This window comes from Pyricularia pennisetigena, chromosome 5, assembly GCF_004337985.1.
Source record: "Pyricularia pennisetigena strain Br36 chromosome 5, whole genome shotgun sequence".
Taxonomy (NCBI): Eukaryota; Fungi; Ascomycota; class Sordariomycetes; order Magnaporthales; family Pyriculariaceae; genus Pyricularia; species Pyricularia pennisetigena.
The window spans coordinates 4094240-4116115 of record NC_043743.1 but is presented as its reverse complement, the minus strand read 5'-3'; the positions used below and the strand labels follow the sequence as shown (position 1 = coordinate 4116115).

At 31.8% G+C, this 21876-nt stretch overlaps 1 protein-coding gene across 1 annotated transcript in view; it reads right to left on the bottom strand.

Moving 5' to 3' along the window:
- The window catches only part of PpBr36_09083 (uncharacterized protein), a gene marked incomplete at both ends in the record, with an annotated part of 1300 nt that extends 853 nt beyond the window's left edge, over positions 1–447 (bottom strand). The window contains one exon of the mRNA XM_029896206.1: positions 14–447. Coding sequence (XP_029747120.1) covers positions 14–447 — 434 coding nt within the window. The remainder of the gene's footprint in view (positions 1–13) is intronic.
- Positions 448–21876: the final 21429 nt, after the last annotated feature.

The window sequence follows — 21876 nt, the reverse complement described above, 5'->3', positions numbered from 1 at the left end:
CCCAGCAAGAGACCTAGTGATGGCCGTGACCGAGTCCGGATGCCAACGCGCCGCGCGCCCACTCCGCTGCAAGATCTGCTCCAGAGCGGAAACGCGATAGGACTCGATGATGGTCTGGAGGGCTTTCCGCCTCAGTGGAAATCCACGGCCCTCCACCCCAAGCAGCGGCGGGCTCCAGTTGGGATAGAACTTTTCGTGCGAGTCCGGGACGACGCAGCCCATGGGGTGGCCTTCAATGCACCGCTTGCAGCAGTAGCAAGCAGGCTTGCTGCAGCCGATGAAGCGGTCGCCAAAGGCAAAAGTCCTGTTGTCGACCCAGAAGTGCTCCAAGACTAGGATCTCGGCATGGACGCAAGGCTTGTTCAAGTTGTTTCTCTCCTTGATCGTCTTGAGGATTCCGTGGCGGCGGTCGAGCTCTTGGAGGGCGGTCTGGTACTCGCCCAGCATGGGGCGGTTCTTCTCTGGCAGCATCCGCACAATTATCCTGTCGAGCCTCGTCAGCCCATCTGCTGGAGGTACCACGGCACCCGGGATCGAATGAGCTTGGCGGACCGTGTAGGGATTGTCCAAGACGCTCCAGAAGTAAGACGAACGTTAAATGGTCGCGACGCTCCAAACAGAAAATAGATAGTTCCAGGAACGAGTGACCGAACAGATTAATAAAACTAATAAAAACAGTATTAATATCCTTTACCCACGCCATTCGACGGCGCCAAAAAAATTTTACAGGGATTTTTTACAGGATCCCGGGTCTATTTATATCTTAATAAGGATAATTTCGACAACGATAAAAACAAAATTGTTTACCCAACCTCGCTTTCAAAAAGCGACGCGCTCGCCTGGTTCGAACCCATGTTGCCGGATTAGTTAGATTATAAAAAGGAGGAAAACCGTAAAATTAAAATTTACCACATTTTCGACGATTACGACAATTTCGAAAAAAAAATATTTTAAGGAAATGTTCGGTAACCCAAACGAAAAACGTACGGTTAAACGTAAATTGGCGCGCTTTATCCAAACTAAATCGGTATTTAGATATACCAGCGAATTTCGACAAATCACCGCCAAGCTACTATGGGGCCCCGAAACCCTAATAGCACATTTTTATATGGGCTTTGAAAAAATTTGAAAACGAATGTGGAAAAAAAAACAATTTAATACCCAAGCCAAATACGTAAAATTAACGGTTAAAATTAATGACCGACAATACGAAAAAAAGTTGGAGCGACGCGAAGGACGTACTATATGGGGACCAGTTTTGCGATAAATTAATACCGGACGCAAATTTAAATACCCCAAACCGCTTCGTTAATACAGCATTTCGTATAGAATATATAACGGATTTATGAATTTTGACGTAATATATTATAAAAAACTTCGCAAAAACCCTAAAAGCGGTAGATGTTTTAAATGTAACAAAGCCGGGCATATCGCCAAAAATTGCCCTAAAACGCCCCAAACCTGCACCCCGATTTTGCAGCAGGAATGGAAATAAACCAAAAACCACGAAAGTTTAATATCATTATTTATTAATGGATAAAACCCGACCAATACAGCCTAAGAAGCTAAACCACCGGTTACGACAATAATTGTGTAAATTATAACAATTCCACAGTGGACGTAAAACAATACCTCCAAAAGCCCCGAGGTACCCGAGGTTTCGTAATGGGAAACCAAATACTTACAAAAACCAAATTACTGATTAATTTACACCGATAAAACGCCAAATTTCCCAAATTTATAAATTTAAACATTTTGAAAAAATTAAACACAAAACCATTGGAATAAGCCCACCGCATTAGGATAATTAGCCAATTAGTGGAAAAGTCCAGCGACGTTTTAGGAAAGGATTTTAGCGATAAAAAATATAATCCCAAATTTATATAACGCAAAAAGAACCGAAGACTTGTATAAATACGACCATCAACATTTCGATTTATACTGGAAGGACTAATTAATCCAACTCCCAAAAGATACCCTGGTATAATAGAAACAGGATCTTTTAAGGAATCCGGATCCCATAGTCGGAAACCACGGAATATTGAACGTTAAATACCCGGAGTATACCCGTATTTTTGGGTTAAATATTTCCAAAATAATTGCGAACTCCATTTACACAGGAAAATTTACTACAACTTTCTTTTTCGACGACGATTAATTACCGGAATCCACTAAGTTTATACGGGTTAAAAATTACCCAATTAAGAAATTAAAATCAAATTCCGAAACGAATTAGGAATTATTTTTATATTTAGCAATAAATACCCCATGGCGTATTACAACTAACCAAATTTTCCATGGTATAGATTCACCCGCAGCGCGCATTAAATCCTAGTCTGAGGACATCTTGTCGCATTTCGCCGTTCATGGCGGTACCAGCAACGATAATTTGTCGCATTTCGCCGTTTGTAGCGGTACTATTAATAATATACCTAATGCTGCAATATCGCCAATAATTATTTTTTTAATATAAGGATAATTTGTCGCATTTTTCCGTTTGTAACGGGTATTTACAGTGTATTCGCACTATGATGGCAAAAAGAAATGGTATAACTATAATATGCAATCGAATACTAGAGTAGAAAAATAAATAGAAATTATAAAAATATAAAATAACCTGCGTTGGATTGATTGGAAGTTGGTGACGACTTTCATAATAACCGCGTTTTTGTAGCCGGTGCATTTGGAAAGATATTTAAGTATTTAGTAAAATTTGTAATTTTTCATTATATTTAATTTTTATTCCAAATAATAGTATATAATATTAATCTAAAGATGAATTACAATATTTTTAGCGTAGCGGAGCAAAAGCTGCAAGGTGCATGCAATTATCGATTTAAACAAAAGTTTTATTAGTATTTTGATATTAACTAGTAATTTATCAAAAAACTGAATAATTTACGCAAATATCGGTAAAATTGAAAAAAGCTTTGACGTATCAATTCTTTTATATATTTATACGTGAATGCTACTTAACTTGTTTTTTTGATTTTATTTGATTAAATACAGCAAAAATTACAAAAGTAATATAAATTTAGCATTTTTTATATAAAAAATAGTAAAAGCGGGTATTATAAATCGGATCTAACGTTCACGTTTGTTCATATACGTAATCCACTCCTTGAAATTTTAGTTTTGTTAATGTCAAAATTTGTAAAAACATAAAAGCGTTTCGATTGTAAATTATATACAAAATTCAATATACTTTACCTATCCGCATATTTAACGCTTTATATAATCGTATATGTGTACCAAACTGTAGTATTATACTATATATTGTTGATTATGCCGCTGTTCAATTGGCTGCGCGCATGAAAAATGCAGCCGACTGCACTTAACGTGCGGTCGCAGGGCCTTTATAAGGCCTGTTCTTAACACCACCCCTTAAACGTTATTCAGGGAACCCGGACCTGAAAATAAATTTGTTTTTACATTGCGTGGCCCTAATCTCAGTGCTCAGACTAGACCCCCCTGCTTCGCAGTGGGGACCGATCGCTCCATGTACCTTTCAGCCACATGGCTTTTCGACCAATTACATTGGCCGAAAAGATCGCGCTCGTTCTAGTCTGAGGACATCTTGTCGCATTTCGCCGTTTATAACGGTTTTATTAATAATATATTTAATATTACGATATCGCTTATGATTATTTTATTAATATTAGGATAATTTGTGGTATTTTGCCGTTTGTAGCGGGTAAATGCAATATATTCGCATTATAATGGTAAAAGAAAATAGTGTACCCATAGTATGCAATTAAATATTCGTATAAAAAAATAAATAAAAATTATAAAAATATATAGTAATTTGCGTTAAGTTTATTGGAGTTTGCTGAGTATTTGAATGCCGGCCGCGTCTTTATAGCTACTGTATTTGGAACGATATTAAAATATTAAATAAAATCTGTAATTTTTTATTATATTTAATTTTTGTTTCAAATAATGGTATGGAATAATTATTTAAATTTAGTTTACAGCTTTTATACCTTAGTAAACCTAATATTGCAAAATACATGCAATTATCGATTAAAACAAAAGTTTTATTAATATTTTTATATAAATTAACAATTTGTTAAAAAATTAAATAATTTACGCAAATATTGGTAGAATGAAAATATTTTCACTTGATATATTCTTTAATCAATTTGCTAGTAAACTCTATATAACTTCTTTTTTTATAAATTTTATTTAATTCAATGAAGCAAAAAATACAAAAAAACACAAGAAGGGCCGGTATTGCAAATCGGGCTTTACGTTAACGTTTATTTAAATATATAATCCACTTTCTCAAATTTTGGTTTTATTAATGTTAAAATTGGTAAAAATGTAAAAGCATTTCGATGGTAAAATATATATAAAATTGGATATACTTTACCTATCCGCATATTTAAGGGCTTATATAACTAGGTATACGTACAAAAATGTGATATTATATTAAGTATATATATGCCACCCCCCACGTGCAAAAACCACAAAATTCTGCTGCAAAACAAAAATAATATAAAATTAATTAAATAAAGCAAAAAAATTTATAAAATACACATTTGGCATTTGTTTTTATTAAACAGTTTTTAAAGCCGATATTGTAAGTACGATTGGATTTGGACGTTTGTTTATATACGTAATCGAATTTCTGAAGTTTTGGTTTCATTATCGTTAAAACTGGTAAAAATATAAACGAATTTCGGTTGTAAATTATATATAAAAAAATATATACTTTGCCTATCCGCTTATTTAACTGCTTATATAATCCAATATAAGCACCAAAATTCCTTATAACGATATATACATATATACGACCCTCCACGTGCAAAAAGTATAAAATTTGGTCAAAAATTAAAAATAATATTAAAAAAAATCGAAAATCGAAAAAAAAATCGAAAAAACAGTACCGCCATAAACGGATTAAGGGCGGGCCATATCCAACTTTTAATTGGCGTACCGGGTGTAAAAAGTTTTGGATTTATAAAAAAGGCTTAACAATTCCTATTTTCAACGATGTTTTCTTTTTTCGATATTTTGCGTAATTGTGGAATAATAAGGGAGTATCGGTCGCAAAAAGGCCAAAAATACCGCCATAAACGGCGAAAATCGACAAATTGTCCTCAAACCTAAACCAAAGCGTTCTTTGGATGGACCTACAAGTACATTGCAAAACCGCAATTAAACCACGAAATGGAGCGAAACGAACGAAGTGGATTAATTGTGGAGCTTTGGGTTTTAAGGATAAACGCTAAAATTAACGTGGCCCTAAATAAGTATTTTCATTTACGCTATATAATAGGTTTTCCAATATGGGTTAACCTTTATTGGGTAAAATTTATTATTTAGGTTAACGAGGGGTAATTATTCGTTACTATTAAAGCGTAAAATGTATAAACGTAACGGGAATTAAATTTGCGACCGATTCGGAGGTCGGCGCTACACGGGATTTTATAATTTGTTAATTATACCGTTATTTAATTGGTTACGCGCATGAAAAATGCAACCGATTATAATTTTAAAGTTTATCCTTAAAACCCAAAGTTCCACAATTAAACGTGGTTTAATTGCGGTTTTGCAATGTACCTGTAGGTCTATCCAAAAAACATTTTGGTTCAGGTTTAAAGATAATTTGTCGATTTTCGCCGTTTATAACGGTATTTTTGGCTTTTTTTCGACCGATATTCCTTTATTATTTTATAACCACGCAAAATATTGAAAAAAGAAAATATCGTTGAAAATAGCGTTTAATACCGCTATTAACAGCGATTTAATTTATGCTTTTATTTATTATAATGGCTGAATTGGATACCACCCGCTTTTAATCCGTTTATAGCGGTACTGTTTTTTCGATTTTTCTTTCGATTTTCGATTTCTTTTAATATTGTTTTTAATTTTTCACCAAATTTTATAATTTTTGCACGTGGAGGGTCGTATGTATATATATATCGTCGTTATAAATTTTGATCCATATACCGGATCAAATAAACAGTTAAATAAACGGATAAACAAAGTATATATTTTTTTATATATAATTTATAATCGAAACTCGTTTATATTTTTACCAGTTTTAACGATAATAAAACCAAAATTTCAAAGATTCGATGAGGTATATAAACAAACGTCCAAATCCAATCGTACTTACAATATCGGCTTTAAAAACTGTTTAATAAAAACAAATGGCAAATGTGTATTTTATAAATTTTTTTGCTTTATTTAATTAGTTTTATATTATTTTTGTTTTGCAGCCAGATTTTATAGTTTTAGCACGTGAGGAGTGGCATTTATAAATGTAATATAATATTACAATTTGGTACGTATATCCGATTATATAAGCCGTTAAATATGCGGATAGGTAAAATATATCTAATTTTATATATATTTTATAATCGAAATACTTTTACATTTTTACCAATTTTAACATTAATAAAACCAAGGTTTGAGGAAATGGATTACGTATATAAACAAACGTCAACGTAAAATTCGATCTATAATACCGGCCCTTTTTATTTTTTATATTAATAAATGCTAAATTTGTATTATTTTTATGTTTTTTGCTTGATTTTATTAAATGAAATTTGTAAATAGAAGTTAAATAAGATTTATTAATAAATCGATAAAAGAATGCATGGATCGAAGATTTTTTTAATTTTATTTATATTTGCGTAAATTATTTAATTTTTCAACAAATCGTTAATTAATATAGAAATATCTATAAAATTTCTGTTTTAATCGATAATTGCATGTATTTTGCAGTATCAGGTATGCTCATTAATAAATTTGGTAATTAAAATTAAAATTAATATTATATACCATTATTTAAAATGAAAATTAAATATAATGAAAAATTACAAATTTCACTCAATATTTTAATATCTGTCCAAATACAGTGGCTATTAAAACGCGGCCGGCGTTCAAATAATTAACAAACTCCAATAAATTCAACGCAAATTACTATATATTTTAATAATAATTATTAGTTTTTTTATTTAAATATTTAATTGCATATTATGGTTATAACATTTTCTTTTACCATTATAATGCGAATATATTGTATATTTATCGCTATAAGCGGCAAAATACCACAAACTATCTTTATATTAATAAAACAATTATTAGCAATATCGCAACATTAGGTATATTATTAATAAAACCGTTATAAACGGCGAAATGCGATAAATTATTGCTGGTGGTACCGCTATAAACGGTAAATTGCGACAAAATGTTTTCAGATTAGAACGAACGCGATTTTTTCGGCCAATGTAATTGGTTGAAAAACCATGTGGCTAAAAGGTATATGGAGCGTTCGGTCCCCACTACGGAGCAGGGGGGTTTAGTTTGAGCATTGAGATTAAGCCGACTGCATTTTACGTGCGGTCGCAGGGCTTTTATAGGGCCTGTTTTTAATATATATATATATACCATACCTACGTGTAAAAACTATAAAATCTGGCTATAAAACAAAAATAATATCAAATTAATTAAATAAAGCAAAAACATTTATAAAATACATATTTAGTATTTTTTATTATTAAAAAGCTTTTAAAACCAATATTATATATTGGATTAAATTTAAACCTTTATTTATATTCGTAATTTAATGCCTGAAGCTTTAGTTTTATTATCGTTAAAATTAATAAAAATATAAACAAATTTTAATTGTAAATTATATATGCAGAATATATATTTTGCCTATCCGCTTATTTAACTGTTTATATAATACGATATATATACCAAAATTTATTACAACGGTAAATATATATATATACGACCCTCCACGTGGAAAAAGTATAAATTTGGTTAAAAATTCAAAATGATGTTAAAAAGAATCGAAAATCGAAAAAAAATTGAAAAAACAGTACCGCCATAAACGGAGAAAGGGCAGGTAATATCGGATTCGGCCGTTATAACAAATAAAAAAATAAATTAAGTCGCTGCCAATAACGGTAATAAACGCTATTTTCGACGATATTTTTTTTTAATATTTTGCGTAATTGTGGAATAATAAAGGAGTTTCGGTCGAAAAAAAGCCAAAAATACCGCCATAAACGGCGAAAATCGATAAATTGTCCTTAAACCTAAACTAAAACGTTTTTTAAATAAACCCACAAATATATTGCAAAACCGTAATTAAACCACGAAATGGAGCGAAACGAACGGAATAAATTAATTATAAAATTTTGGGTTTTAAGGATAAACCTTGAAATTAATAAAATTCATATAATAGTTAAAATATTTGCTTAAATAATTTTAAAACTAATCCTTAAAACCTAAAGTTTAACAATTAATCCATTTCGTTCGCTTCGTTCCATTTCGTAATTTCAATGTTCAAATTAAACCCCTTTATTCCGCAGTGGGGACCGAACGCTTTATATACCTTTTAGCTATATGGTTTTTCGACCAATTACATTGGCCAAAAAAATCGCGTTCGTTTTAGTTTAAGGATATTTTATCGCATTTCGCCGTTTATAACGGTATTATTAATAATATACCTTTTAATTATATACGTTATTTAACATGTAATAGGTCCATTTTTATTTATATATAAACCACAATAAATAGTGCCGAAATGGGGCTGTTGGGGCTATTGGATTTTTTATTATATTTTATATATATGGTGCAGGAATTGCGATTTAAAGTTAGCGAATGGGGTTTTACCTTGTACCGGGTCTTATACCCACCCTGCACTTACGAATTAATTACCTTGTACTTAGTTGAAATATTTACCAAATTAACAAATTAATGCGAATTTAAAAATAGTTTGTATAAAAATAAAAGTGTTTTTTCAATAACGTATATAAAATAATTTTTCGGAAAATCGTGTGCGGTACCGGAACGCTTTTTAGCGTGCGGACCCCCACTTCGATATCGGAAAATATGTAAAGGAAATAAAACAAAATTTCCCCCACCAATAAATTAAATTTATTAATCCAAGAATTAATAAATAATATAATGCATTTAAACCTTATAATTACAGGTTTTTATAACGCAATTAGCATTACGTCGCATTTAGGTTAATACTTAACCCTTTATTAGCAACCCATATTATTAACAGGTTATAAACCCGGAAAAGTTTTAATTTATGTATTAAAATGCATTTTGCATCGCTGGAAAACCTAAAATTTAGCTTTTAATTTGGTTATTATCGCATTTTTACAGCACGTATATTGACGAAAATATTGCTGTTTTTGTGCAAAATTATTGGGGTTAGGCGCTAATTTAGCACCTAACCCCCCTATATTCACAATGGGGATCGCTAAAAATTAACGTTCGATTTAGGCCTTTTTAGGTATTGCAGCGATCGTTTATATTGCAAATCCAAAATTTTTAGTATAATTTTTGTGGATCGTGCACGCCATTGTAATTGGTTCAAATTTTCAATAGGGTTTACGCTAGCGAATTAGGGCCAAAAACCCCTGTATCCGTTCGCTAATAACCTATTAAATCCTAATGCGTTTAATAGGGTTTATAATAGCTTAAAAACCCATTAGCGGAATTACGTTAATAATTAATTTACTTTATACGATATCCTGCAATTTACCCTGCACGATATTTTGCAGTTTACCCTGCACCCATTTAACGAATTAAATTCGTTACGTGCATTTGGATTAGTACAAATATTAGGGCACCCATTAATTGGGGATTTTAGGGATTCCAACCCTGTATTTTAATGGATTTTAACCACTAAAAATAGCAATAAACCCTATAATTGGCAATTACAAACCCATACCCGTTAAAAGGCAAACGGTATAACAAATCCTAAATTAAATAAGGTATTTACCATTAGGCAATTAGGTTAATTAATTATAAGTATAAATTAACGAATTGCAATTATAATTCAAATTACCCTATAATGGAAACCAGACCTATATCGGGCCTTCCAGGCCCAATTCCAATAAATAGGGGGCCTAAACCCAACCCAAACGAAATTTTAACCGCTAAATTACAGGCCCAAAACCTGCAATTAAAAGCGTTAACTACGCAAGTGGATCAATTTCAAAGGACAATTTAACAATTAACTACCCTGTTAACTATAAGAAACGGTAATTCCACTAATCTTAACGGTAATTGGGAAGGCAAACCCGTTACCGCGCCCCCTAATCCACCTAATAACCTAATTTTAAATGACGGGATAGGTAAAAAACTATCGAAACGGGTATTTTCCTTCCCCGAAAATTGTAAATTAATAGGGGCTAGCAATTACGATTTGTGGAAACAGGCGTTAATAGTACAATTTAGGGCTATAAACGCAGCGGAATTTATTACCAACCATGAAACTGGCTATACTTTACCGGAATACGAGCAGTTAATCCTATTATTGCTTATAAAAAACAGTTTAACCAAAAAACCTTTAAAATTTATTGCATGGTATTCCAGCCCCGTAACGGTGTATAAAGCCCTGAAAAGTAGCTATTCCGTTGCACCCAAAATTAATCCAAATTTACTATATCGGGAATTCCACGCCTTAAATTTTTCGAAATTTAAAGGAACAATACCTGAGTTTAACAACCGTTTTAATTTACTGGTAGCTAAATTAACGAATACCAACGTGCAAATTAACCCCGTAAACGTTCGAAATCAATATTTACGGGCCTTGGAGGGGATATTCCCTATTTGGACCGAATACTAACGCAATACCCAACGGGCCTTGCAGGCAATAAACCAAAATTCGGAAAAATTAAATTTGCAATACCTTATGGCGGATTTTATATCCGAAAATTCGATTTCAGGCTTTATAACGGTTAAAACCGCTAATTATAGGTTTAAAGGCAAAAAATCGGGTAAAAAAACGTTAAAAAAAGCGCTAAAAAGGAAAATAATGGGCAGGAAAACACCTCTAAATCACGAAAAAAAGTAAAAACTTTAATTCGGATTTTGTTTTTGCAAAAAATATTAAATCCTCCAACTCCAGCGAATTAATAGCTGGAACGTCCATAATTTTTATAAATTTCGAATTTTTTACGGGTTCGATTCCAGGTGACGTTAACGAAGGCGCAACGCATAACGCCCTGGAACCGGAGGTTAATTCCGCTATTAACGGAATTATAAAATTACCTTCTGATTCGGATTCGGAAACCGATACCGGTAAAACGCTAAAACCACAGGTTTTAGCAGCTAAGTTTAGGGTTAAAACGAAACTTAAACGCGGGGTAAAAAAAAAACCCTAAATTATGGAAACTAGGTTACCCTATCCTGTACCATACAGGTAACACGTACCATATTTTTGCAAATAAGCAATCTTTTACCGATTATAACCCCGGCTTTACAGTCGAAATCGGTACAGGAGGTGGCCCTGTTAGACCTATAGGTACCGGAACTGTAAAAATACAGGTCCGTTACAGCCAAAAAACTGACGAATTTAAAAAAATTACGTTAAATAACGTTTTATATATCCCCTCGTTTGGAACAAATATCGTTAGTGGCTTTATATATTATAATATAGGGGGCGTATTATTAAAAAATACCCTGTACGATAAAGATTGCAAAACGTGGGGACGTTTAAATACCGTTGAACATTTGTTTTATTTAAAGGTTAAAAAGTGCGATATCCTTATTCGAAATATACCAAAAAATTCGAATTACGCCTGTGTAACAGGTAAATATAACACCGTTTTTAATATGTCTTTACAAAAGGTTATAAAAGGGTACGTAACCCCGTTGGAAATAAAATTAAATAATATAAACCCCGAAAATTACGAGGATTATAAAATTTACACCAATTCGGAACCGGAAAAAAATACGGTAACGGAAAAGTTAAATCCCGAATAAAATACGGAAATAGCCGTAAATTCACCTGTAACGCAAAAACTTAGCGGTAAAAACCCTAAAAATCCACGTGAAATTGGGCCCCGTAGGCCCGGCACACCGTTAAATAACCCTTTTATACAACCTAATATAAAAAGGATTATTTCCGAAAAAAAGGGGGTTTCCCACATAAAAAATCCGTTATTAAACCTTTTTTATTATCGTATTTAGAGCAGGCCCCTATAAATTACCTCCCTTTAGGCCTAAAACGGACTACGGACGGTTGGTTAACCCTTAAAAAAAACGGAATTACAGGTAATTGTAACGAAATCCAGGCTTAAAAAACCCTGTTATAACACAGGCGTCTGGGGTATATAGGGTTATTATTGCTAAAAAAAACCGCTAAAATTACAAAAGGTTTACCTAATTTCGACAAAATTAGGGCAATTACCTATATTGCTTATATTAAAACCATTTTTACTAGCCGTACAAATAAGGTCGTACTCCTTACACCCCCTAATATTTTCGATTTTATAAATGGTGATACAGTGACTTTTAAACCTAATCCTTACAATAAAAAACCCGTATTTTTATTATTAGTGGACCGAAAATTACGTTTTCGGTAGTTTATCCCACTAAAACCTTAAACCGGATTTACGGTTTTAGTGGCTATTAAAAGCTTTTTTAGGGCTTTAAGGCTACGTACGGGCGCTACCCCCTGAATTTTCACTTCGATGGGGGGTATAAAGTTAATACAGATTTTCAAAATTGGTTTATAAATAAAAATATTAATTTTAGCATTTCGAATCCCTATAACCACGGCCAAAACGGATTAACTGAACGGTCCGTTAAAGTTATTTTGGATAAACTTCGGTCTACCATTATAACGGCGGGTTTACCATTATATTTATAATGTTATTTACTATTTGCCGTGGTTAATTTAATTAACCGTACAACGGTAACTAATAGGGATTTAACACCTTACGAAGAATTTTATTCCGAATTCCAATTTGGATTACCGCATAAACCCAGTTTAGGGTATTTTCGGGTTATTGGTACTGTATACCAGGTTATTATACCGTTGGAAAAACGCCAAAAATCTAATAAATTGGTTCCCCGCACCGAAACGGTGAAATTTTTAACCCATTTATTAAGTTTTATAGCGTTGGTTTACGCACCCACTAAACGGGCCGTATACAAAACCTTTACCGTCAAAGTTACAAAGGGTATAACCGCTGAAAATTTGGCTATTCCAGGGGAAACGCTACAGATTTTATAAAGGGAAAATACAAATTTAAAAGGGGATTTTACTTTTGAATTTGAAAACGAAATTAACAGCGTTCCAACGGATAATTATCCCCTAAAAAACTCTGAAAATATAGGGCATTTACCACCGGGTACAAAGTAATTACCACCCGTTACAGGGTATTTAAGCCCTATAAATATAATGCCCGCCAGGCCTGTATAACTTACCGTTCGCCCCCCAAAGCCTATAATGGTAGCGGTACCTAATCCAATACCTAAAACAACGGAAATTCCGGTGTTTTTAGCACCTAAAATACAGAATATGCAGTTAAATTCGCAGTTCGAAAACCCAAATTTAATGGATATAAATTACGTGCATTATTTTTGATTTTAAGCCAAAAGAAATCAAGAAAAAGCCCACTAAAAATGGTAAACCAAATAATTACCAACAGGCCTTAAATAGCCCTGAAAATGCTAAATGGCTAGCTGTTTTAACGTTTAAATTCGACCAAATCGTTATTGCAAAAACCTTCCGTTTTATCCCTAAAATTAAATTACCTACAGGCCGTAAACTCGTTTCTACCCGGCCGGTATTTAAATTGAAAAAGGATGAAAATAATAAACCTATAAAATACAAAGCTAAACTTGTTGTTAGGGGTTTTTTACAGGTCAATGTGAGGAGGTTATGAGATAGAATAAGCTTAATCTTGAACGTGGGGAAAAGTGGATCACGTATAAGGCTGATGGAACGTTTAAATGGCAGATAACCGTCTGCTAGCGGGTAATAGAGATAATATATTGTTGCACAATCGATTCGTTTAATCGTTGAATCGATGAAGGTATGAAGGTGATGTATCTAAGGCTAAGTTGTGAATTACGTATTCGAATCCGTAGGTGCAGATCTTCGATCCGGATGTCCGGAATGCGGGGTCACGTCACATGACTTGGCCTTATTCATGTAACTGACCTGCCGACCTATTGAGTCTAACGGCCCATTGAGCCTAACGGCCTATTGTGCTTATGCATGCACAGAAAATCTGCGACCACAACGGGATTCGAACACACGCACTTCAACGTATATATGATATAGATTATGGTACGTGCATTATACCACTAAGCTAGATTAAATATGACGTATTTGTTTTGTTGTTGAAACTATGAACAAAAACGTAATATATAAAGCTTTGTGTGTATAAACGCGTATACGTTTTATTTGTCATTTATTTATTTATTCGATGCAGGGTGACTAATAAAACTAGCCCGTGCTAGCCGTTATAAAAGAATGCAGGGTAGCTAATATAATTAGCCCTGTGCTAGCCATGTTCACAGTTAAAACTTCGTTTAGGCTGGGTTTAGGCCCCCTATCTGTTGGAATTGGGCCTGGAAGGCCCGATATAGGGCTGTTTTCCATTATAGGGTAACTTAAATTATAGTTGCAATTCGCTAATTTATAGCTATAGTTAATTAACCTAATTATTTAAAGGTAAATACCTTATTTAATTTAGGATTTGTTATACCGTTTGCCTTTTAACGGGTATAGGCCTGTTATTACCAATTATAGGGTTTATTGCTATTTTTAGTGGTTAAAATCCATTAAAATACAGGGTTGGAATCCCTAAAATCCCCAATTAATGGGTGCCCTAATATTTATACTAATCCAAATTCACGTAACGAATTTAATTCGTTAAATAGGTGCAGGGTAAACTGCAAAATATCGTGCAGGGTAAATTGCAAAATATCGTGTAAAGTAAATTAATTATTAACGTAATTCCGCTAATGGGCTTTTGGGCTATTATAAACCCTATTAAACGCATTACGATTTAATGGGTTATTAGCGAACGGATATAGGGGTTTTTGGCCCTAATTCGCTAGCGTAAACCCTATTGAAAATTTGAACCAATTACAATAGCGTGCACGATCCACAAAAATTATACCAAAAATTTTGGATTTGCAATATAAACGATCGCTGCAGTATTTAAAAAAGCCTGAATCGAACGTTAATTTTTAACGATCCCCATTGTAAATATAGGGGGGTTAGGTGCTGAATTAGCGCCTAACCCCAATAATTTTGCACAAAAACAGCAATATTTTCGCCAATATACGTGCTGTAAAAATGCGATAATAACCAAATTAAAAGCTAAATTTCAAGCTTTCCAGCGATGCAAAATGCATTTTAATACATAAATTAAAACTTTTCCGGGCTTATTACCTGTTAATAATATGGGTTGTTAATAGGGGGTTAAATATTAACCTAAATGCGACGTAATGCTAATTGCGTTGTAAAAACCTGTAATTATAAAATTTAAATACATTATATTATTTACTAATTTTTGGATTAATAAATTTAATTTATTGGTGGGGGAAATTTTGTTTTATCTCCCTTACATATTTTCCGACATCGAAATGGGGGTCCGCACGCCAGAAAGCGTTGCGGTACCGCACACGATTTTCCGAAAAATTATTTTGTATACGTTGTTAAAAAAACACCTTTATTTTTATACAAACCATTTTTAGGTTCGCACTAATTTGCTAATTTGGTAAAAATTTCAATTAAATACAGGGTAATTAATTCGTAAATGCAGGGTGGGTATAAAACCCGGTACAGGGTAAAACCCCATTCGCTAACTTTAAATCGCAACTCCTGCACCATATATACAAAATATAATAGAAAATCCAACAGCCCCAATAACCCCATTTCGGCACTATTTATTATAGCTTATATATAAATAAAAGTGGACCTATTATATGCTAAATAACGCATATAATTAAAAGGTATATTATTAATAATACCGTTATAAACGGCGAAATGCGATAAAATATCCTTAAACTAAAACGAACGCGATTTTTTTTGGCTAATATAATTGGTCGAAAAACCATGTGGCTAAAAAGTATATGGAACGTTCGGTCCCCATTGCGGAACAGGGGGGTTTAATTTAAACATTGAAATTACGAAATGGAACGAAACGAACGAAATGGATTAATTGTTAAGTTTTGGGCTTTAGGAATTAACTTTAAAGTTATTTAAACAAATATTTTAGCTATTATATGGATTTTATTAATTTTAAGGTTTATCCCTAAAACCCAAAACTCTACAATTAATTTATTCCGTTCGCTTCGCTCCATTTCGTAATTTAATTACGGTTTTGCAATATATTTATAGGTTTATTTAAAAAACGTTTTGGTTTAGGTTTAAGGACAATTTATCGATTTTCGCCGTTTATAGCGGTATTTTTGGCCTTTTTTCGACCGAAACTCCTTTATTATTCCACAATTACGCAAAATATTAAAAAAAAGAATATCGTCGAAAATAGCGTTTAATACCGCTATTGGTAGCGATTTAATTTATTTTTTTATCTGTTATAACGGCCGAATTCGATATTACCTGCCCTTTCTCCGTTTATGGCGGTACTGTTTTTTCGATTTTTTTTTCGATTTTCGATTTTTTTTAACATTATTTTGAATTTTTAACCAAATCTATACTTTTTCCACGTGGAGGGTCGTATATATATATATCTACCGTTGTAATAAGTTTTGGTATATATATTGTATTATATAAACAGTTAAATAAGCGGATAGGCAAAATATATATTTTGCATATATAATTTACAATTAAAATTTGTTTATATTTTTACTAATTTTAACGATAATAAAACTAAAGCTTCAGGGATTAAATTACGAATATAAACAAAGGTTTAAATTCAATCCAATACATAATATTGGCTTTAAAAGCTTTTTAATAATATAAAATACTAAATATATATTTTATAAATGTTTTTACTTTATTTAATTAATTTGATGTTATTTTTGTTTTGCAGCCAGATTTTATCGTTTTTACACGTGGGTATGGTATATATATATATATATATTAAAAACAGGCCCTATAAAAGCCCTGCGACCGCACGTAAAATGCAGTCGGTTTAATCTCAATGCTCAAACTAAACCCCCCTGCTCCGCAGTGGGGACCGAACGTTTTATATACCTTTTAACCACATGGTTTTTCAACCAATTATATTGGCCGAAAAAATCGCGCTCGTTTTAATCTGAGGACATTTTGTCGCAATTCACCGTTTATAGCGGTACCACCAGCAATAATTTATCGCATTTCGCCGTTTATAACGGTTTTATTAATAATATACCTAATATTGCGATATTGCTAATAATTGTTTTATTAATATAAAGATAGTCTGTGGTATCTTGCCGTTCATAGCGATAAATATACAATATATTCGCATTATAATGGTAAAAGAAAATGTTATAACCATAATATGCAATTAAATATTTAAATAAAAAAACTAATAATTATTATTAAAATATATAGTAATTTGCGTTGAATTTATTGGAGTTTGTTAATTATTTGAACGCCGGCCGCGTTTTAATAGCCACTGTATTTGGACAGATATTAAAATATTGAGTGAAATTTGTAATTTTTCATTATATTTAATTTTCATTTTAAATAATGGTATATAATATTAATTTTAATTCTAATTACCAAATTCATTAGCTAGCATACCTGATATTGCAAAATGCATGCAGTTATCGATTAAAACAGAAATTTTATAGATATTTTTATATTAATTAACGATTTGTTAAAAAACTAAATAATTTACGCAAATATAGATAAAATTAAAAGAATTTTCAATCCATGCATTCTTTTATCGGTTTATTGATAAATTTTATTTAACTTTTACTTATAAATTTTATTTAATTAGATTAAACAAAAAACATAAATATAATACAAATTTAGCATTTATTAATATAAAAAATAAAAAGGGCTGGTATTATAGATCAAATTTTACGTTGACGTTTGTTTATATACGTAATCCATTTCCTCAAACCTTGGTTTTATTAATGTTAAAATTGGTAAAAATGTAAAAGTATTTCGATTATAAAATATATATAAAATTAAATATACTTTACCTATCCGCATATTTAACGGCTTATATAATCGGATATACGTACCAAATTGTAATATTATATTACATTTATAAATGCCACTCCTCACGTGCTGAAACTATAAAATCTGGCTGCATAACAAAAATAATATAAAATTAATTATATAAAGCAAAAAGATTTTTAAAATATACATTTAGCATTTTCTTTTATTAAATAGCTTTTAAAGCCGATGTTATGGGTTAAATTGGATTTGGACGTTTGTTTATATACCTTATCGAATCTCTGAAATTTTGGTTTTATTATCGTTGAAACTGGTAAAAATATAAACGAATTTCGATTATAAATTATATATAAAAAAATATATACTTTACCTATCCGCTTATTTAACTGTTTATTTAATCCGGTATATGCATTAGAATTTATGACGACGATATATATATATATATATATATACATACGACCCTCCACGTGCAAAAATTATAAAATTTGGTGAAAAATTAAAAACAATATTAAAAAAAATCGAAAATCGAAAAAAAAATCGAAAAAACAGTACCGCTATAAACGGATTAAAGGCGGGTAATATCCAATTCGGCCATTATAATAAATAAAAATATAAATTAAATCGCTGCTAATAGCGGTATTAAACGCTATTTTCAACAATATTTTCTTTTTTTAATATTTTGCGTGGTTATAGAATAATAAAGGAATATCGGTCGAAAAAAAGCCAAAAATACCGCCATAAACGGCGAAAATCGACAAATTGTCCTCAAACCTAAACCAAAATGTTTTTTGGATGGACCCACAAATACATTGCAAAACCGCAATTAAATTACGTTTAATTGTGGAATTTTGGGTTTTAGGGATAAACCTTAAAATTACAGTCGGTTGCATTTTTTATGCGCGTAGCCAATTAAACAGCGGTATAATTAACAGGTTATAAAATCCCGTATAGCGCCGACCTCCGAATAGGTCGCAAATTTAATTCCCGTTACGTCCATGCATTTTGCGCCTTAATAGTAACGAACAATTACCCCTCGTTAACCCAAACAATAAATTTTACCCAATAAAAGCTAACCCATATTGGAAAACCTATTATATAACGTAAATAAAATGCTTATTTAGGGCCACGTTAGTTTTAAGGTTTATCCTTAAAGCCCAAAATTCCACAATTAATCTATTTCGTTCGTTTCGCTCCATTTCGTGGTTTAATTGCGGTTTTGCAATGTATTTGTGGGTCCATCCAAAAAACGCTTTGGTTTAGGTTTGAGGACAATTTGTCGATTTTCGCCGTTTATGGCGGTATTTTTGGCCTTTTTGCGACCGAAACTCCTTTATTATTCCACAACCATGCACAATATTGAAAAAATAAAATATCGTTGAAAATAGCGTTTAATACCGCTATTAGCAGCGATTCGATTTATTTTTTTATTTGTTATAATGGCCGAATTCGATACCACCTGCCCTTAATCCGTTTATGGCGGTACTGTTTTTTCGACTTTTTTTTCGATTTTCGATTTTTTTTAATATTATTTTTAATTTTTGACCAAATTTTATAATTCTTGCACGTGGAGGGTCGTATATGTTTATTTATCGATACACAAAATTTTGGTGCATATACCATATTATATAAGCAGCTAAATAAGCGGATAGGCAAAGTATATACTTTTTTATATATAATTTACAATCGAAACTCGTTTATATTTTTACCAATTTTACCGATAGTAAAACCAAAATTTCAAAGATTCGATTACGTATATAAACAAACGTCCAAATCCAGTCCTACGTACAATATTGGTTTTCAAAACTGTTTAATAAAAAGAAATGCTAAATGTGTATTTTATAAATCTTTTTGCTTTTTTTGCTTAATTTTATATTATTTTTGTTTTGCAGCCAAATTCTGTGGTTTTTGCTCGTGGGGGGTGGCATATATATATTTAATATAATATCACATTTTTGTACGTATATTTAGTTATATAGGCCGTTAAAAATGCGGATAGGTAAAATATATCCAATTTTATATATATTTTACAATCGAAATGCTTTTACATTTTTACCAATTTTAACATTAATAAAACCAAAATTTGAAAAAGTGGATTATATATATAAATAAACGTTAACGTAAAACCCGATTTACAATACCGGCCCTTTTTATTTATTTATATAAAGAAATGCTAAATTTATGTTCTTTTTGTATTTTTTACTTTATTTAATTAAATAAAATTTATAAAAAAAGAACTCATATAAAATTTAATAGCAAATTGATTAAAGAATGTATTAAGTCAAAATATTTTCATTTTACCAATATTTGCGTAAATTATTTAATTTGTTAACAAATTGTTAATTTATATAAAAATACTAATAAAACTTTTGGTTTAATCAATAATTGCATGCATTTTGCAATATTAGGTTTACTAAGCTTTAAATAATGTAATTTTGTTTAAAATCAATTTTACATACCGTTATTTAAACTAAAAATTAAATATAATGAAAAATTACAAATTTTAGTTAATATTTTAATATTTTTCCAAATACAGTGGCTATAAAGACGCGGCCGGCATTCAAATAATTAACAAACTCCAATGAATTTAACGCAAAATACTATATATTTTATAATTTTTATTTATTCTTTTATTCGAATATTTAATTGCATGCTATGGGTATATTATTTTCTTTTGCCATTATAATGCGAATATTTTGTATATACCCGCTATAAACGGCAAAATACCACAAATTATCGTTATGTTAATAAAACAATAATTAGCGATATCGCAATATTAGGTATATTATTAATAATACCGTTATAAACGGCGAAATGCGACAAATTATCGTTGGTGGTACCGCCATAAACGGCGAAATGCGACAAAATGTCCTCAGATTAGAACGAGCGCGATCTTTTCGGCCAATATAATTGGTCGAAAAGCCATGTGGCTGAAAGGTACATGGAGCGCTCGGTCCCCACTGCGAAGCAGGGGGGTCTAGTCTGAGCACTGAGACTAGGTAAAAAAATCATATGTTACAACGCAGGCTACCCTATATTTTTACGAATTTTATTTCTCTCATTATTCGAATATTTGAATGCATACTGTGGTTACACTGTCTTTTTTGCTGTTGTAGTGCGAATATAGTATAAATACCCGCGATAAGCGGCGAAAATTGACAAATTTTCCTTAGACCAGAACGAACGCGATCTTTTCGGCCAATGTAATTAGTCGAAAAACTATATGGCTAAAAAGTACATGGAGCGCTCGGACCCCGCAGGGGTGTATGAGCACCGAGACTAACGAAGTGGGTTAATTGCGGAACGTTCTTACTAGGTTAAGCCCTGAATATACGTTAAAATTGGTAAAAATATAAAATCGTTTCCATTGTAAACTTCATATAATAATTAATATATTTTACCTATCCGCTTACTCAAAGGCTAACATAATCCCATATATATACCAGAATCCAATATAGCGTTGTATAAATGCACACCATCCTCCACGTGCAAAAACGTCAAAATTTGGATAAAAAATTAGATAATATAAAAGAAATCGAAAATATAGTACCACCATAAGCGAATTAAGGGCAGGTGGTATCGATTTCGGCCATTATGATAGATAAAAATAAAGATTAAATCGTTATCAAAAGCGGAACTAGATGCTATATCCAATATGCAACCTGTTTATTTTTACGATTTTTATTTATTTCTTCATAACGGAATATTAGTCGCTGAATTGATGAAAATACCGCCATAAGCGGCGAGATTCGACAAACTGTCCTCAGATTAAAAATAAGGGCGACCTTGGGTAGACCTGACCCACAGGTACAACTAACGCCGCAATTGAACCACGAAATGGATCAATTGCCGAGCGTTCGTTCTAGGATAAGCCCTGAAACTAGGGTTTTTCAACTTATATAATTCAATTTATCCCGTATTAAATCACTATGATACTATTCCAGGCTTTACCCGCTGCGCCGCGCTAGTTTTATTTGAGATTCCTAAACTTTAATTTCGTCATTGGGCATGGACGA